Source organism: Haliotis asinina, chromosome 8 (assembly GCF_037392515.1).
Source record: "Haliotis asinina isolate JCU_RB_2024 chromosome 8, JCU_Hal_asi_v2, whole genome shotgun sequence".
In the NCBI taxonomy this organism is placed as follows: domain Eukaryota; kingdom Metazoa; phylum Mollusca; class Gastropoda; order Lepetellida; family Haliotidae; genus Haliotis; species Haliotis asinina.
This window is the reverse complement of record NC_090287.1, coordinates 61,032,274-61,050,523: the sequence shown is the minus strand read 5'-3', so window position 1 is coordinate 61,050,523 and position 18,250 is coordinate 61,032,274. Positions and strand designations below refer to the sequence as shown.

Here is an 18,250-nt window from a genome sequence, read left to right as displayed (position 1 = left end):
GGATGTAGATTTTATAATGACGGCGCATGCGTGGAGCGGATATCCACGTCTGAACGTTTGTTGCAAGAAGTTGTTGATTTTCAATGAAATCTCATATCTAGTTGCTATAGGTAACCTTGCGTATATTTTATAGTGTTTTAGACTTGATTATATAATTTGTGTAGCGACGTAACGTTTTTGTCTCTCATTTTGAAGAATGTAAACATCGAAGCGAGCACCTACACTCTATTTCCTCTTTCTTAGTCAATGACAGCACAAACCATTTTCATTACTTTCAGTTTTACGATTCTGTCAACTTTGACAATTTGTTTTACTTCTCAAGCTACGTTCCATACTGAATCCTAGTTACATTTGCCCCTATGCGTATACAAATAAGAGTGAAATCATTTGAATTAGGCGCAGTTATGTGACCATAACAAACAGGGCGTAATATTCTATGAACAGTGAACCAACCATTCAGTCGATGAAAGCTTTTTGATTTTTACATTTCCGCAGTTAAATGTTTTTGCTTTTTCATGCTTCACTTAATACATTTTCTCACAATGGTTTCTTTATTACAGCGAAAGTAACAATTTTTTTTGTCAGAAAATGATTTCACATGTGGACAGATGGATTGGCTGGAATGGGACCATTTTGTTCTTTACAAAGGATACATTTGTCCATGATCACAAATAACATGATACATTTATTAACTCAGTCTGAAAGTCATGCAGTCCTTAAACCCATATGCAATTCAAGTTGAGGGTATAGCATCATTAAGGCAAGAAAGATGGAATTCCATCATGATGATACTGTATCTATAGACTCGTCTCCTATTCTCATGGTAGACACATTTTCTGTCAAGGTCACCGATGCGTGATACTTAGCGGTTGTTTACATCATTGACCGGTAACTAGGAAGTGGCCCAAGTCTGTGAATTACCAAAATTTTGCAATGTAACAAATATTCGTGAGTTGTAACCAACTTGGAAAAATCGTAACTTTTCTCCACCCTGTATGATAAGATTCCCCTTCCATACACCTAATAATGTTACCATGGTTACTTTCTCGTCATGCCACCAGAATGGGAGACGCCTCGAAAAGTCAGCGACGGACGACCATGTTTTTCATCATGCTCATGTGCGATAATGCACCTGATGGATCAAGCAGTTGATAGATGCAGATGTTAGAGGGAGAATCCCTTGGCTTCATTTAAGTACAACAAGCATACATACGCAAAGAACTGTTTGTATTATTTTTTCAGCCGATATCCATAAGTACCGCGAGAATAGTAGACGCCAATATACATTTATGTTGTGCAGCTGGAAGTGCTTCTGTACTGCCTCTGCAGTTTCCATGGCTATTTTCAAATTAGACTAGTTAATTCTATTTTATATCCAGCAGGTTTCGGTTGAAAGCCGAACATGTCGTGGCTGTCAGCTGTAACTGGGAAAGCTGAGGACTTTCTGAACAAGCTCGATCAGTCTGCTGCCACAACATTTCATAATAAAGATACAGCTCCAACCCAGATTACCACACCATCCACACAGCAGATCACTGTTGGAGGGTCCAAGTCTTCCTCACAGATTCTGTCCTCCTCCCAAAGTGTCCCTTCACGTCTCAAAGACTTAAAGGGAAGTGTCAACCCCACTTCAGGTTTTGTCAGTTCTCCTGTCAAACAGACTCCAGTGAAAACAGCTGCACCACCTAAACCAGCAGTTGCTAGTGTCAGTGATACTAAGGTAAAGAAGAAGGATACTGATGAGGCTTTGTTTGAGTTCCTCAACAGTAAGGACCCTGTGGAGAGTAAGAAGAAGGCTGCAACACCAGTGAGTAGTCGTCATCACTCCCGACAGTCCAGCACGTCATCGAATGTTTCCCACAAAGATATCCGACCTACTGTTGTAGAGGTCACAAGTCAAGTAGATGTTGTTTCTTCGGAGCAGTCACAAGGTAGATAAAATACTCAGCTAGGGACCTCTGTAGATATTTGCATCATGTGTTTATGCCCTGTTCACTGTGATTTTGGTTTCTATTTTTACTTTCTAATTGTTTGATTTCTAAGATATGGACAGCTTGTCACCAGATTCAGAAACTTGCTGCAGATGTTTTATATTTGTCATAGAAAGGTGTATAAAATGCTCCATCAAAAGAAAAGATATTTCCTGGCACTGTGACACAGCTCACTGTGTTTCAATCTTGTAGGTATATGGCACTGTGACATAGCTCACTGTGTTTCACTCCAGTTGAAATTTTTCCCACTGTCATACAGTTGGAATATTGCATAGTTGAGGGTGTCATTGATTGGAAACTTGGTCATAAAAATATCCACTCAAAAATCCCATGTTTCATTGATATGTTAATTAATGATGTAATGAATTCTGTTTATAACAATGTAGATCTGAAAAATATTTTATGTCAAGTACAAGTTTAGAATTGAAGTTGATGCTTTTTCATCATGCGTTTTATTTGCCTTAACCATGGCTGTCTAAGTAAATATAAACATTTTTGTGGCAGTGAAGTATTTAAAGGTCACATGCAACTTAAAATACAACTTTGAAGAGATTCTGACACCTAAACTTAAGTACTAAATATTGCACTTTTGATTTATAATTCTGTTTATTTGTTTTTTTCTTAATCAGCAATGCATTTTACATTTCATGAATAAGTGATAACTGTGTGTAAATTATGTTTGATTTTTTGGTTGCGCATGACCTTAATATCACTATTCATAAATTTTGAATTCAGTAAGTATTGGTGTCGTGACTTCATCTAAACAGTGATGCTGCTAGATACATGATCACAATATATGATCACAATTGACCTTATGCAAGTTACACAACATATGTATGTGGTTTGACACATTTTTTAAACATGTTTAAACTGATTTGCATGTTGTGTAAAAGATATGTTAAGAATGGCTACAACACAATGAAAGTGACATAGTGATAAAAATTTATACCAGACCCGTGTACATAGGTATAGTTAGTGTATTAAGTCCAATACCATCTTTTGTGTCCTTTGATCTTCATTAGTCTTGGATCTTTATTAGTCTATTATTGGAGTAACATCATATTGGAACCATATGTTGGTGTGGTAAATTGATCATCCATCTATATTCTTCATCATGTTCATGTTCTTTTAACATGCTTGTCAGATCAGTGTAATCGAGTGAATATACAGAACACCATTGGCTTGAGGGGAGTCAGGAGTAGAATTGGTCCCTGGCAACATTTGTTAGTTGTAAGAGGTTCTGAAATAAATTATAAATTTACATGGTTGATAATGGTATTAATACACTATCATACTGCATAAATCATCGTGCATGATATCTATGGCTGGACTGTTTTGCACAGACTTGATATTGTTGTAACAGAATTAGATTATTTCCAATTGTGGTGTAAAACCAAGAACATGCCAGTACACTTTATATCATTATGTTCGTGTCTTTAATGTTAACACTTACATTGATACTTTTCATCAGAAGGAGAATCTCAGCGTGAAAGTCCAACTGGTTCCAATGCATCAGCTGACATTGAAGCCTTGGCTGATGCCATGCAAGAATCCCCAGCAAACAGTGAACACAGCAGTGCTGGGGATATTGAAAAGGGAGATAACTCTAAACTATCATCACTTGAACTTGAAAACCGTCTGCTTCGAAATGAGATTGCATCCTTGAATCAAGAAATGGCTTCATTAATTCAGAGGGCAAAGGATTCCCAGATAGGTAATAATAACAGTAAAAGCAAACAATTTTAAAACTTCGCATATCTCACACTATGCATATGTCTGTCTTACCTATAATCCAAAGTGGAAACCTTTGTCAAGGCATATCACCATTGAGGACTGAAAGAGGCAAAGAGAATCAAACACTATGAGATTATGTAACTATATAAACATGTAATTTATTGTAAATAACAGGACAGTGTTGTTTCATAAATGCTATTAGAGAACATTCATCATGTTTAGACCTGTGAAGGTCAAGGTTAGAATATTGATCTTCAATAACACATGCTTGTCATAAGAGGAGACAAACAGGATCATTTGGTCTGGCTTTCTGACTTGGTTGACACATGGCTCGCAAATCAATGCTCATGCTGGTGATCTCTGGATTGTTTGGTCCAGACTCAATTAGTTACGGAAATATTTACGATATAGCTGAAATATTACTGAGTGCGGTGTTGAACTAAACACACTCACTCACTCCCAGATCTTAAACAACATGTATTCATTCAGAGTTGGTAAAGACCAAGAAGAAGCTGGAAGATTATCACAATTCTGCATCCATGCATGATCAGTTGGTGCGGGAACTGCAGGCTAGGGAGTCAGACCTGTCTGAATCACTGGCAGCAAAGGACTCTCAACTGGCTGTGTTGCGTGTTAGATTGGAGGAGGCAGACCGCAGTGTTAAAGAGAAGGAGAAACAAATAGAGGACTTACAGTCACACAGAGAGAGGTGGGCTCAACAACAGTATCACTGTTACAGTTAAATGATGGCTTCTTGTATTGTGTATGTACTACCTGTCTAAATTTTAGACTCACTTTTTATCCCCCGCCACGCACCTTCATCTCAAGGTCACAAGGGGGCATTAGCATTTTACCTTGTCAGAGAGATAACTCATGAACCATTCACTGGATTGTCTTCAGATTCAAAAGCAAGGTTTATCTAGGGAAGGTGGAGGGCCCAGTCGTTTTGGTAACCTTCAGTTGACTTACCAAACCATGGCGACTGTTTCTCCGTAGTTTCATACACTGGTCTAGGTCTATGTGACTCTTCAAAATATTTTTGTGTTTGACTGCACAACTGCCTTGCAAGATATCAAGAGAGTTTGAGTGTAATGTTTATGTTTACGTTTTACTTCATCTTAAACTAAGATCTTCACTCTCAGTTTGATTTGTTAATATGCAGCGGGGGAGATTGAGATTATGTCACCTTTGTGATAATGCTTGTTTAAAAATGTAGCCACTTACTCATGGCAACTGTTCTAAACTAATTTTTCCCAAATATTCCATATTGTTTGAAGGTAGTGTTTACACATGAACTGATGTATCATGAAACAAATTCTTAGCATTGGAAAGATTATTGTCTTGAGTTAAGTAAATGATGAAACTCCATGAAAATTGGACAATTGTTAACAAAATTTTGCAGCAAACTGCAGCTGCTCACATGTACAATATTTGCACATACTTTTCAGCAATTTGTTGCATGATCCTTTTTGCAAATCATCTGCATAAGGTTTACAGTTGGTTCCCTCATGCTAGTGGTGAAATTCGTCTTCAGTGTAACCATATATATGTACATACACAACCTATAGTGAGTGAGTAAAGTGAGTCTAAACGTTTGATGAGTGTTACATCTGCTTGTTCGTGTATACTGCAGGATATACTGTGTAATCTTCAGGCAATACAGTTGGTACAGTTAGAGATGTTTCTAAATGTAGTGATCTAAATTAATCTTGAAAGTCTTTAATGTTTGAGGAAGTCTTTGGTAAAGTAATGTATCAGCATGCATTACCCTGGGCTAAGTATCTGATGCATTTGCTGGAATACAAGTCAAGCATTCATGAGCTTCTGAATCTTGGTCTGTCTTGTGAGTTGAGAATCATTTCAACATGTTATATTGGTACACCGGGTATGGCTATCTTGAAACACAAATGGCCATGTAGTGTTTTATGTAATTACGGTTTCAGGATCCTGAAGGACCATACTGATTCTAGTGGCATGCACAGCCAGGCCTTGGATTCTCTGAAGGAAAAACTCTCAGAAGTAGAGGCCAGTCTCAGACGGGAACAGGATGCCTTCAAGCACACGCAAGTGAGACTGATTAATCTTGTAATTTTTTAATATCAGTATGAAGAGAAACAGAGCCCGTAGCCTTAGTGAAAGGCTGGGAAAGTTGACTGTCACCATCCAACCTTAGATTTCATGGAACTGCACAGACAGTGAAGTAATTGCCCTCATATGATGAACCTGAAGGTTTAATGTCTTTTGCAGCATATTTGAGATCAATTATCAGCCTTTGAGCTGTTGAAGGTAAATCGATGATGTAACTACCTTAGTCTAAATACACTAGACAGATGGAAGATGTCAGCTTTTAGTTTAAGGAGAATGCTGGCAACAGGATGAGCAGATAACTATGTCAAACTCTTGCTGTGTGGTGATGCATCCCAGTAATGGTATGATATATGGTATGTCAGTCATACTAATACCAGAGGATAACATGGTATAGGCTTTCTCACTAGTGTTGGGTTTTGTATTTTTCAGCAAGAAGCAACTGCTAGGCAGAGTCGATTGGAACAGGAACAACAGGCAATGGCAGAGGCTCTTACTGCTGCTGAGCGCAAACTTACAGAAGAAAGGGGTATGTATGATATTGTGTCATGTAAGTTGCTCTACAACTTGAAAGTAAACTCAGACATCCCTTGCTGTTTAGATCTGGAATCAGTAAAAACACCCCTCTTGAAACATTCTGTGTAACACCTTTTGGATTCAATATTGGATGATGAAGAGCTCTGAAAAGGTTTGTGTATATTGTGTGTAGAACTTCAGACAGTTCTGTTGTTTAGAAAAGTATGTTTGACATCTCTTTGTGCTGGTACTTTAATTTAATTAAGAATTTAATCTTCAGTTTTGCAAATACTCAGAAATTAAGGTGAGTTTCCTGTATTGGAGATGTTGCTTGCAGGAAAAGTCACAGTCATTGCAAACCAGCTTAAGACTGCAAAGCTAAGTATAGACTCTGCCAGGCAAGAACTCACCGACTACAAAGAAAAGGCTTCAAGAATTTTACAGGTATATTATTTAAGTTATTTCTTTCCATTTGGTAGAGAAAAGTATCTTATCATTTCACATCAAACAGTGTTAATGAATGCTACAGAGAAAAGAGAGGTTGATAGCCTGACAGTGTTAATGAATGCCAAGGAGCAAAGACAGGTTTATAGCCTGACAGTGTCAATGAATGTCACTGAAAGAACAGAGGTTGATAGCCAAACAGAGGTTGATAGCCTGACAGTGTTAATGAATCTTACAAAACAAAGAGAGGTTGATTGTCTGGCAGTGTTAATGAATGTTGCAGAACAAAGAGAGGTTGATAGCCTGACAGTGTTCATGAATGTTACAGAGCAAAGAGAGATTGATAGCAAGCCTGCGGGAAGGTTCAGGTGTCAGTGGTGAAGTAGCAGGGGTTTCCAGTCTGGAGTATGAATCCTTGAAACAGGAGAAGGACATGCTCAAGGATGAACTGCAGCAGACCAAGATGGTCTCAGAGAATCTCCGTGCTGAACTGTTGGTGAGTATCTCAGTCAGTCATCCAAAGTCCACCGGTAGTGAAAAATCATGTTCCTTTGTTACCAACAAAACCTATGTGCATCTCTTATGTCTCTCTATTTACTACGTATCTCAGTCAGTCATCCAAAGTCCACCGGTAGTGAAAAATCATGTTCCTTTGTTACCAACAAAACCTATGTGCATCTCTTATGTCTCTCTATTTACTACGTATCTCAGTCAGTCATCCAAAGTCCACCGGTAGTGAAAAATCATGTTCCTTTGTTACCAACAAAACCTATGTGCATCTCTTATGTCTCTCTATTTACTACTTTAGCCGTCCAAAACTGTGTTATTTACATATTTTCACAAGAATGTCACTTCACATTCTTGTCTATGTCACTAGCTTGAAGTGATAGAGCCTACATATTTATCTCTCATACAAACTCTCTCTTAGTGAAATGGAGTATCAAGTAGTTTGACTCCACCCCCCTCACCCTATTTGACTCCAACTGTCTCACTCCACCCCTTTCACCCCACTTTAACTCCACCACTCTTACTCTTCTTGACTCCACCTCTCTGACTCATCTCTGATTTCACATCAATCAGCTGGCCTTGACTCCACCCCTTTCACCCCTATTTGACTCCACAACTCTTTCTTTTGCCTCCAGCCCTCTCTCACCCCTCTTTGCCTCCAACCCTCTCACATCTCTTTGACTCCACTCCTCTCACTTATCTCACTTTTCTCAACCCACCCCACCCCACCTTTCTTACCTCTCTTTGACTCCACCACTCTTACTCTTCTTTGACTCCACCTCTCTCACTATGTCTGATGGCCTCACTCATCCCACCCCTCTCACCCCTCCTCAACTCCACCCCTCTCACCCCTCCTTGACTCCACCCTCTCACCTCTCTTTGACTCTGCCTGTCTATCCTTTCTTGGACGCCTCATTCACCCTATCTGACACAAACTCTCTCACCACTTTCTGACTCCACCCCTCTCACCTCTTCTTGACACCACCTTTCTCTCCAAAACCGCTCTTGCCCCTCTTTGACTCCACCCCTCTCACTCTTCTTGACACCAACCCTTTCACTTCTCTTTGACTCCGCCTGTCTATCCTCTCTCTGACAAAACCTCTCTTACCCTATGTGACACCATCCCTCTCACGGCTTCTGCCTCCTCTTCTCTCACCCCTCTTTGACCCTGCCTCTATCAGTATCACCTCTATTAGTATCTGATTTTTTAACTCCACCCCTCTCACTCTTCTTGACACCAACCCTTTCACTTCTCTTTGACTCTGCCTGTCTATCCTCTCTCTGACACCACCTCTCTCATGGCTTCTGCCTCCTCTTCTCTCACCCCTCTTTGACCCTTCCTCTATCAGTATCACCCCTATTAGTATCTGATTCTTTGACTCCACCCCTCTCTATTTGACTCCATCACTGTATGTTACCCAGGACCTGGAGGGACAGCTTCAGCAAGACAGTGATTCAGCTGCTGAGCAGATTAAGTCGCTGGAGGAGCAGATCCTTGAAGAGAAGAATAGAAAGGAAGACACAGAACAGGAGCTGCTAAAGCAGAAACAGGTACCACCACCCCCATATTGTATTGTAGAAACCATAAGCTAGCACTGCTATTCAACAGTACTTTTCTATGATTGTATAAATGTTTAAGTGTTTAATGTATATGTTCAAGTGTCTTCACATGATGTGAAATAGTGTACAGGGGACTTTGTTGGGAATACAAGCTACTCAAAGGGGAAAATGAAACAGATCGAGTTCTTCATTGATTAGTCCCGTTCTGTTCGTGTTGGACGTTTTCTTGAAGTAATATAAGGTTTTGTTTGTCATATAATTAGTCATATTGACTTACATGCTATTGCGTTACATTTGCAGGAACTTCAATATGCAATAGATGAAATCAACAAACAGAAGACATCTTTCCAAAGTCGAATAAGTGACAGAGAAAGAGAAATTGAGAAGCTCAGAAATCAGGTACAAATTCATGGCTGATTTAAGCTAATAATTTGCTGACATAACCGATGATAGATAATTCTGTTTGCATGTACAGTGGCAGTCAGCATTGATGATGAATTTTCTAGAATTGACTAGTTGAGTCAAGTTTGGTTAATTCAGATTTAAGAGTCATATGTTTTCAGCATATTCCTCACTAGTTATTTATGAGTTACTACTAGTTAGATTTATGAGTTACCATGAGTAACATGGCACAGTGATGGCATAGTTTCGTTGTGCAGAGTTGTCTCCCTTGAGCACACCATGAATCTATGATAGTGGGTTTGAATCCTGCCTTGCCCTAAGTGGATTTCACAAAAGGGGTAAATACCTGTGACAGGCATCACTTTGGGCTACCATCCCACCCAAAGCTGACAGGCCATGATTTAACTAACCTGTTAATCCAAACTTCCTTACTCAGTGGAGGCTGTGGTGTAGCTTAGAGTTCCCTCGTCCCGCTGAAAACCCAGGTTGGATTCCCTACACGAGTGCAGTTTGTGAAACCCATTTCTGGTGTTCCCCACCGGCTGATATTGCTTGAATATCGCTAAAAGCAGCATGAAACTATCCTCGCTCACTTCATGATTTATTTAAAATGACTTGTGACAATTGAATTATCACTGTGATCTAAACACATTTCTTCCAGTTAATGACGAAGAGTATCAGCAGCTCATCTGAAGGTGAGCTGGAATCACGAGTGCGAGCTCTGACTGACAGTCTCATACAGAAACAAACAGTGTTGGAAGCTCTCAGTACTGAAAAGAACTCTTTGGTGCTTCAGCTTGAAAGGATGGAGGTCAGTTAATATCTCCCATGTTGGATTAACAATCACTCGGCTCATGATAAAACAAAGTCATTTTGGTATGAAAAGATAACTGTGTTACCCTGATGTATTGAAAATGGTTAAGACTAAGATACACTTACACAAGGCTAGATCAAGTTAATTACTTTTTTACAGGTTTTATATCCCCTATGGTTCAGAGTTGTCTTCCTTGGGATAAGGTCACGGGTGGAAACCCCAGTTTCTAGGCTTGTCTGTACCCTGTCCAAAATTATGGATTTCACCAAGGTGGTAAATTGTCTAAGCTTGGCATCCCTTGTGACAGAAAGACACCAGACAGAAAGACGGACATATAGCAGGAATGCTGTTCAAACAGTATTATGGCTCATTCTTTCTTCATAGCAACCAAATGCCTGAAGGCAGGGACCATATCTTTTCAAACAGTGCGTTATATTTATAACTCCACTGTGCCTTTTGCTGTCTTTTTTTTTCTGTCACAGACACACCCATCTTTATGGAGTTTTATTGTTGACTTTGAATATTGGGGTATATTGAATATTGACTATGCTGCTGCCTGCTGTCATATCCAACTTGTATACATCGATGATAGTGAAGTTGTGATGACATTACTAAGGGTACCACGTCATTGTCTACGAAATGTGTCGACAAAGACCTATTTCCTGCATGTAAACAATTCAGCTTGTCTGTGAATATTTTGTTTGTATGCTTACTGTGTATGGATAGTTCATACCTTGCTATGATTTCAGCAACAATATCGTGACATACAGGAGTGTGTTCGGTCAACTCCAGCCGTCGTCAATGTTAATGACGATGAGGAAGGTAAGATAGGTAACAATGAACTTCATTATCTGCATGTCGGTGATGGATGTTGATCTGCATGTTTTCCATCTTCATTTGCGAGGCCTGAATCAGTGAATGGGACTTCTCTACACATGAAACTTCTGTTTACTGTTAGTGTTACATTTGGTCTGGCGTGCTATGATGGGATATTGTGTACACTTGAAACTTCAGTGTATTGTTAGTTGTCATTTGCATGCTTTAGAAGGGACATGTTTTACACTTACACTGTTGTTTTTATCGTCAGAACTGCACAAAGTGGGGGTAATGCTCTACTAGGGGTAGATGGTGGGATATTGAAATTTGTGTATTTTCTGTGTCTGTATTTGCATGCAATAGGACATTCTCATTACTGAAACATGGCTATAATGACATAGTGAAATTTCTCTATTGTCTGAAGAAGTAAGATTTTACTGCAAGCTATTTTGATAGCTGGCTTTTTTTTCTTTTGGTGGGTTGTGGTTAGCACTGACTATTTTGTGTATTGTCTGTCTCCAAGTGGAGCGTGTTCGACATTATAAAATTGAGTTTCCTGATGATTTGCATCAAGACTTGGTTCCTTTTTCTTCAGTTCGCCAACGGTTGCCAGGGTTTATGAGGGAAGGACCAGCTGACCATGAAATGACCAAGAGGATGAAGAGGGCAGCCAATGTCATTGATAAATTCAGGTAAATACAGAAGAGGACAGTGGATCTACGAGTTCTAAGAACATTTATTAATGGAGTTATATATGCTCAGATGTTGTCAGTCCGCAGATGTAAAATCCAGAAATACACAAGTGGCATTCTAATGATTTGTTTGTGAAGTCCTTTCTTGGGCTTTCACTACCACTGTTATAGATTGCAACATCATTTTGTGTCTTACCGAACTCTGTGGTCTAGAGGATCCAAAGTCCAGGGATGACTGTTCACATATGTCTAGTAATAGGAAGGTCAGTGCTTCGACCGCTGACCTGGTCATATCAGAAGACATTTCCAGACGGTTGTACAACATTCAGGAGATAACACAAACACTGACTGGCTGGCAATCATTATGATATTGGGATATCTTTTGTAAATTGCACAATGTCAGTGCATTAACTCTTTAAAACATGTACACGTATATTGATTTAAGTGCAGTAATGTTGAACTCTATATTAAGCCCCATTTCATCTGAGGAGTGTAATCAGTTGCTTGCGATCTGTATCCCCTTTTTATGTTGTATTGTCCTAAAAAATGACATGAACCTTACTCTACTTGCCAGTTTTAAGTCTGTAACTGTAATATTCTACATGTCTGTCCAGATTTTATAACATGACATTACCTATTGTAATGTATGACCTATGTTAGTCATGATATGGCTGAAATATGACTGTAAATTTCAACTCACACACCAGTATAAAACCAGCACAAGCACAGGCTCATATCTGTTGCTGTAGTAAAGTAATGTCGGGAAAAAAGAAACAACTTTTTTGGCTGCTACTCTGTATCCCTAAAATGTACACAATTGCCAATAGCATTTGTCGAAATAACCCACATTGGCCTTACTGGGCATTCAGTGGGATGCGTAATAGGATATCCACAAAAGCATGTTTACTTGTAAAATTGCGCAAAATATAAATAGCTGCTAAAAACAATCACTGCGACTATAGTTGGCAATACAGTCCCTCAGCCAGCTATGACAACAAACAGTTATTATTTCTTCAGACAACTATCCTTTATAATAAAGCTTAGTCTCACTTTAGAATGATCAATTAGAAAGGGTCATTTGTAGTACAATACCGTCGGACACTAATTTGCATTAAGGCATGGTCTGTTCCAAATAAGTTGCTCATTTCTGCACTAATCTCTCCACTGTAAAGTCCTTTTTCGACTTTCCTTATCTCCCTACCACTGAGACTGTAGTTAGACCAAACTTTATTTAACAGATGTTTCCCACTTTCACGTACCGGTATTAACTACATATATTGTAGAAATGCATGTGAAAAAAACAATTTTTTTTGCTTTTTCTGACAGTACTTTAGTGCAGTAATCTTTGTATGCACTGTCAAGTAGCATAGCGCCTCACGTGTTGTCTTGACACAGTTGTGTCAAGTAATACTCTTTCCATCTCAGATAATATTGTTGCCACCTCTATATCATTGTTTGCTTTTTTTTCCTTCAGTGTTCGTCTTGGCATCTTCTTGAGGAGGTATCCTATTGCCCGAGTGTTTGTTATTGTATATATGGTAAGGACAACATCCTTGAAGGGAGCTGGCCCACAGTTTCAATGGCATCATGTTACAGATGCATGGTAGTATATCCTATGAAGGATAGGTGTCTGTTGGATGGTATCAGTTGTACCGTATAAAAGGAAGCCTAGCCTGCATTAACCAATCTTCATGTAAGGTGATACAAACATAGTGTGGGAAGTAGATTAAGTAACATAGACACTCTCAGGAGAAAACTGAAATACAGTAGTTAATGATTGATGCTGGACAAATATTTCCCCAAATTAAGAGTACTTTCTCATTGAGTCCACATTCCACATATAGCATGTTATATTGAATCGAAAGATCCAATTTTAAGCTTTGATGAAATTGCAAATTTTATCTTGCAGTCTAAGGACCTATGAAGGTCCCGTGGTAGAATAGGCCTTCAGCAACCCTTGCTTGCCATAAAAGGCGACTTTGCTTGTCGTAAGAGGCAATTAACAGGATCAGGTGGCCAGGCTCACTGACTCGGTTGACATATGTCATTGGTTCCCCATTGTGCAAGTCAATGCTCATGTTGTTGGTCACTGGATTGTCTGGTTCAGACTCAACTGGTTGCAGACCGCTGCCATATAGCTGGAATATTGCCGAGTGAGGTGTAAAACTCGAATCACTCACTCACTCTTGCAGTCTAAGGATGATGTTTCATGGCTGATTGGACATTGTTGAGTCTCAAATGATCCTTTCTCTGCACACAGCAAATATGGGGGCATATAGATTCAGACAAACGTCACAAAGAACACTTTCTATGACTAATATCAGTTTGATCCAGAAGGAAAGCCAGTACGGTGCTGTCATATGCACAGGCCGTTGCACTGGTTGTCTTGTATTGGCACAGACCAGCTCAACATTTCTCTCTGTAGAAATCTTAAAATAAATGATCCTATACAATCCTTGGGCAAAACTATATAAGGAATATGTTATTTACTTGCTAAAATGATGTGACCTTTTGGGAACAAGCAGCTTTAACACAGTTACAGTTTCTACTTTGTGTAAAACTTGTGATCATGACTTTACATCCTCTTTAACTTTAAGGGATTGAAGTGTTCCACTATGTTCCGATAGAAGAAGGAGACAAGCATAATAAGCATGAGTCAGGATTAGTGTGAAATATCAATTTTTATCAGAAAATTACATCATCATGAAAGTTATATGATGTTAAAGTTTTTTAAGGAAAGTGACAGTGGCAATTTGTTTCAGGTTTTGTTGCACCTGTGGGTGATGATTGTTCTGTTGACCTACCAACCTGAGATGCATGGAGCAGACTACCAACCCAAACCCCCACATGATGACCCTCACTGAAACGTCTTCTACAGGGAGATTGTAGTTCAGCTAGGTCCAGTGTAGACATTGTGATACTGACTGGGGAACAGGGGAATGCTGTACTTAATACTGTCCGCTAACACAAGCTAGGAACAGTATGTACATGATGCACTTTCAGGGAAAGTTGTTAGAATGTTGGGAATGTTAAGATGATATTCTTCTGGGAATATTGATATAATGGTTATACTTTCGGGGATTATTGCTTAAATGATACTGTTTCTGGAAGATTATTCAAATGATTTAGAGTCTTGGAATATTAATTAGCTGAATTTGTATCATGAATATTGAAATTTGATTCTCATATGATACAATTTTTGTTGATATTATGATTTATTAAATGTGATAAATCTAGAAGATATTGCCAAAATATCTGCCTTCAAGGTTTCCTGTGAACTGCCGGTGTATACCCAGTGAAACCCAGACTTGAATACATACTGGTACTCGGGCCCAGAAAGATTATCTGCTCATCTTAAGTTAATTAACACATCATCTTGCATTACAGTTTAGTGTTAAATGATCCCATAGGCAAATGATGTCCACTGTTTCTCTTACAGTGGTATCTGAAGTAGTCTAGATGTTTCAAGGGAGTTAAGCTTGTAGTGTCTGTTTATCAAATAATTATGTGTGGGAGATATTTGCCATTGTTGAGGGATAAGCATAGACATTCTATATTCATTATGTTATTCAATGTCTTAAAACATTCGGGATATATATAGTGTGCTCATGACTGAGGAAGCTCACGTTCATTACATATGAGATACTGGAGAGGTTGCTCTTTCAGTCAACATGACATTTCATTCTGATACAAGGTCATAAGTTTGTTGTTTGAACTATTTATAACATCTGGAGTTCCATGCATAGATCTTACATGTGAACATTTTGTATTTAAAGTACTTGTTCGGTTATTTAAACTAATGTAGTGAAACTGTTGTCTTATACCAGTAGCCACGGTTTGATGCCTTATGTGATAGTATTACAAATGCCTTGACATTCGGCTTGTGGTAGATTGGAAAGAACACTGTTCCATACATGAAAAGATGACCTTAAGCAATGCTGCAGTAACTGCCATGTCATGAAACCTTTCACTGAGATGTAAGTGGTAGTGTGATGATTTCAAACTGTTATACATGTCGTGAGTATTCTATGCACCTAATTCAAGCATTGTTTTGATAATGAGAGTCTTTCACCTTTACACTGTTTAATCATGGGTTGGTGAGCCTTTAGTATAATATCTGTCACCTCCCTCAAAGTGACTCTTAATGTGACACACTGCTGTATTCAGCCATCCTGTTTGAGATTTTTAAAACATACTGTCTAAGGAATATTCTAAATCTACGTTTTATCACTGTATGCCCTGTCTTATGGTATCCTGACCAGACATGTAAATATTAGATGTTATTTGACTGATGCCTTTCTCCTCACCCATCAGAAGTTATTAACTGAAGTTCTCTCCCCATGACAGGGTTGATGCACACAAAAATTACATACAAAGATGGAGAGGTTATAGGCTTGTACATGAAGTCTGACATAATTATAGTGGACCTGTTGCATTTATAACAAGACAGCTGTATGGTGTGAATGCAGATATCATGTGAGTTCTTAGATACTGTATGCATCTTCAGATATGTGAATTATTAGATGCATGTGTAAATCGGAATGTATTGTGTGGACATCAAAAGATTTATTTTTGTTGTATAGTATTTGCTATGTTCCTTATAGTTTGAATGTGTGTGCAAGTTAGTGAGTGTTCACTTATTTTGGTGTGTCTGGGTTCAAAGGTCTTCACGTCCAAGGGAAATTCTGGAACCAGAAGCCAATTTTAATAGTTATTCACAGCAATCCTGTATCATGGTTTATTCGAATATGATTTGGTGCTTATGTTAGGTGACTGAGGATGTTTAATATATCTTGTTTTCTTCAGCTGGTTGTAAATTTTCAGTGTTAATGATATTTTTTATCATGAACAAAAAGCAGAATAATGTCATTTTATGAATTCTGGTGAAATATTTTGAGAGCATACAAAATATGGTCTGGTTATGTGTCACCATGAAACTGTACTTTATTCCACATGGGTCGCTAGCAGTGTACAGGGGTGGAAATAAACCATTGCCTGACGTACCAGTTCAGTGGGTTTTTTTCTGCTAGGCAAGCACTTTTGTATGTGATGCTGTACCTGTCCAGTTGACTTTCCAATGTTAATTATGTTTCTTATTTTTAAAAAATCAACAAGTTTGGCTGGTATAGTGGAAAAATTATCAGGACAACTGATTTTATATGTACATCTGTACCGGAGTACTGTAGGAATTTTATTGTTATTTCCACCCCTGAGTGTATTGCTTATTACAAAATATATGTACATGAACACTATTTTATAGTGGTTATTACATCTTCTGCAAGCTGTTGTGACAGGTACAGAACACATCAGGGAACATCTGTTGTATATTCTTTTTAGATTTGAACTTTATCATGATTATTTTACGTAACTTTTATGTACATTTCTTAATGTTTTTGCTGCCATATAGCTGAAATATTGCTGAGTGTGGCGTAAAACTAAACTCGCTCACTCTTAATGTTCCTGATCAGAATGAACTAACCAGAATGGAGAATTGGATCTATGCAGGTCTAGTTGTCATTTTACATCCACAGCGACACACATTTGCTCCAGAAACGCTTTCTTCACAACCATTGGGAGTGTATATACATTATCACAAGGAGACTAGCTTTAGGGTTAAAGCGTTCACTCGTCACACCAAAGGTCTAGGTTCGATTCCACTCATAGGTACAATGTGTAAAGCTCATTTCTGGTGTCCCCTTCATGATATTGCTGGAATATTCAGGGGTAGCAATTTTCTGTGAATCTGCAGATTTAAGAGCAAATCAATCAATCCTGGACCGTTTCGGGGACCACAGCTGACTTTAGCTAAAATCACTTTCACTTGCTGCCATCCCTGAATATTGGTAAAAGCACCGCAAGACCATACTCAGTGACTACAAGAAGACATCCTCCCAAGAGCGTAATCATATGTGTATTTTCCAACATTCTTTCTCGCTACTTGTACAACTGTTCATAGATATGCAATTCTTTTCTTTCCAAGCTTTCATACATTTATACAGGTAACTTCAGATATAGGCAGTGATAGGAGTGGACATTTTGATTATGACATTACTAAATATTACTCACATATATTGGAGGTTATACAGAGGGAGGTATTTGCTGGAATATTTTGACTCTGTACAGTCTGACATGCCATGTGATCTGTGATCCTGGTGGGGGAAACACTTGTACATACCACAGCACTCAATATGTAAAAAAAATGTGATGTATAAATTCCATATTTATGTCTGCTTTGTAAATATGTACATCGATGTACATCCTGAGCCAAGAGTCTTGTAATGTAAATGATATTTTATGATGTATTCACATGGTCCTGAATAAATGGGATGAAATAAGACTGTTAGGCTTCTGTTCCTCAATATAGTAACTACCTAAATATGGTCTCAAGTTGACCAGTACTTTTGCTGTATGTTAACTATACCTACAATGACATTAAAAATATATACTCATGGAAACAAAACTGGGAATGCATGAAAGTACAAGTATTCCTTAATCCTTTTCCAGATTTCTTCACAAGGTATGTATTGCACTGTAAGTGAAATTCTGGAAATAAATAAAAGAACACATACTTTCATGTGTTCCCTTATTTGTTTCTATGAGTATATTACTGGAATGCTTGGTAGTTCTTATTGCTGTTGTTCACTGGAGTGTCTTGTACAGATCTGATTATTTACAAGCTTTCACACAAA

The 18,250-nt window shown here is 38.5% G+C and overlaps 2 protein-coding genes across 3 annotated transcripts in view; one reads left to right on the top strand and one right to left on the bottom strand.

Annotated features, from left to right (window-relative positions):
• LOC137294674 (alpha-soluble NSF attachment protein-like) overlaps positions 1 to 18,250 on the bottom strand; it is a 282,044-nt gene that overhangs the window by 254,103 nt on the left and 9,691 nt on the right. The window lies entirely within an intron of this gene.
• Positions 22 to 17,899, top strand: LOC137295079 (golgin subfamily A member 5-like). 2 transcript variants are annotated; one of them, XM_067826360.1, is made up of 15 exons: positions 22 to 110; positions 1,383 to 1,931; positions 3,463 to 3,705; positions 4,215 to 4,434; positions 5,669 to 5,792; positions 6,243 to 6,339; positions 6,664 to 6,770; positions 7,099 to 7,266; positions 8,700 to 8,828; positions 9,138 to 9,236; positions 9,901 to 10,050; positions 10,803 to 10,875; positions 11,465 to 11,561; positions 13,036 to 13,099; positions 14,324 to 17,899. In XM_067826360.1, the coding sequence occupies exons 2-15, from the start codon at positions 1,403 to 1,405 to the stop codon at positions 14,423 to 14,425; spliced, it is 2,202 nt and encodes a 733-aa protein (XP_067682461.1). In that variant the 5' UTR covers positions 22 to 110; positions 1,383 to 1,402; the 3' UTR covers positions 14,426 to 17,899. The 2 variants fall into 2 exon arrangements, with proteins under 2 accessions (XP_067682461.1, XP_067682460.1); XM_067826359.1 differs by having other exon boundaries at positions 10,803 to 10,884; positions 14,324 to 17,896.

Coding starts and splice junctions, on each gene's coding strand:
- LOC137295079 (XM_067826359.1), top strand. CDS start 1,403: ATGTCGTGGCTGTCAGCTGTAACTGGGAAAGCTGAGGACTTTCTGAAC. Junction 4,435..5,668: donor TTACAGTCACACAGAGAGAG/GTGGGCTCAACA, acceptor TTACGGTTTCAG/GATCCTGAAGGACCATACTG. Junction 5,793..6,242: donor ATGCCTTCAAGCACACGCAA/GTGAGACTGATT, acceptor TGTATTTTTCAG/CAAGAAGCAACTGCTAGGCA.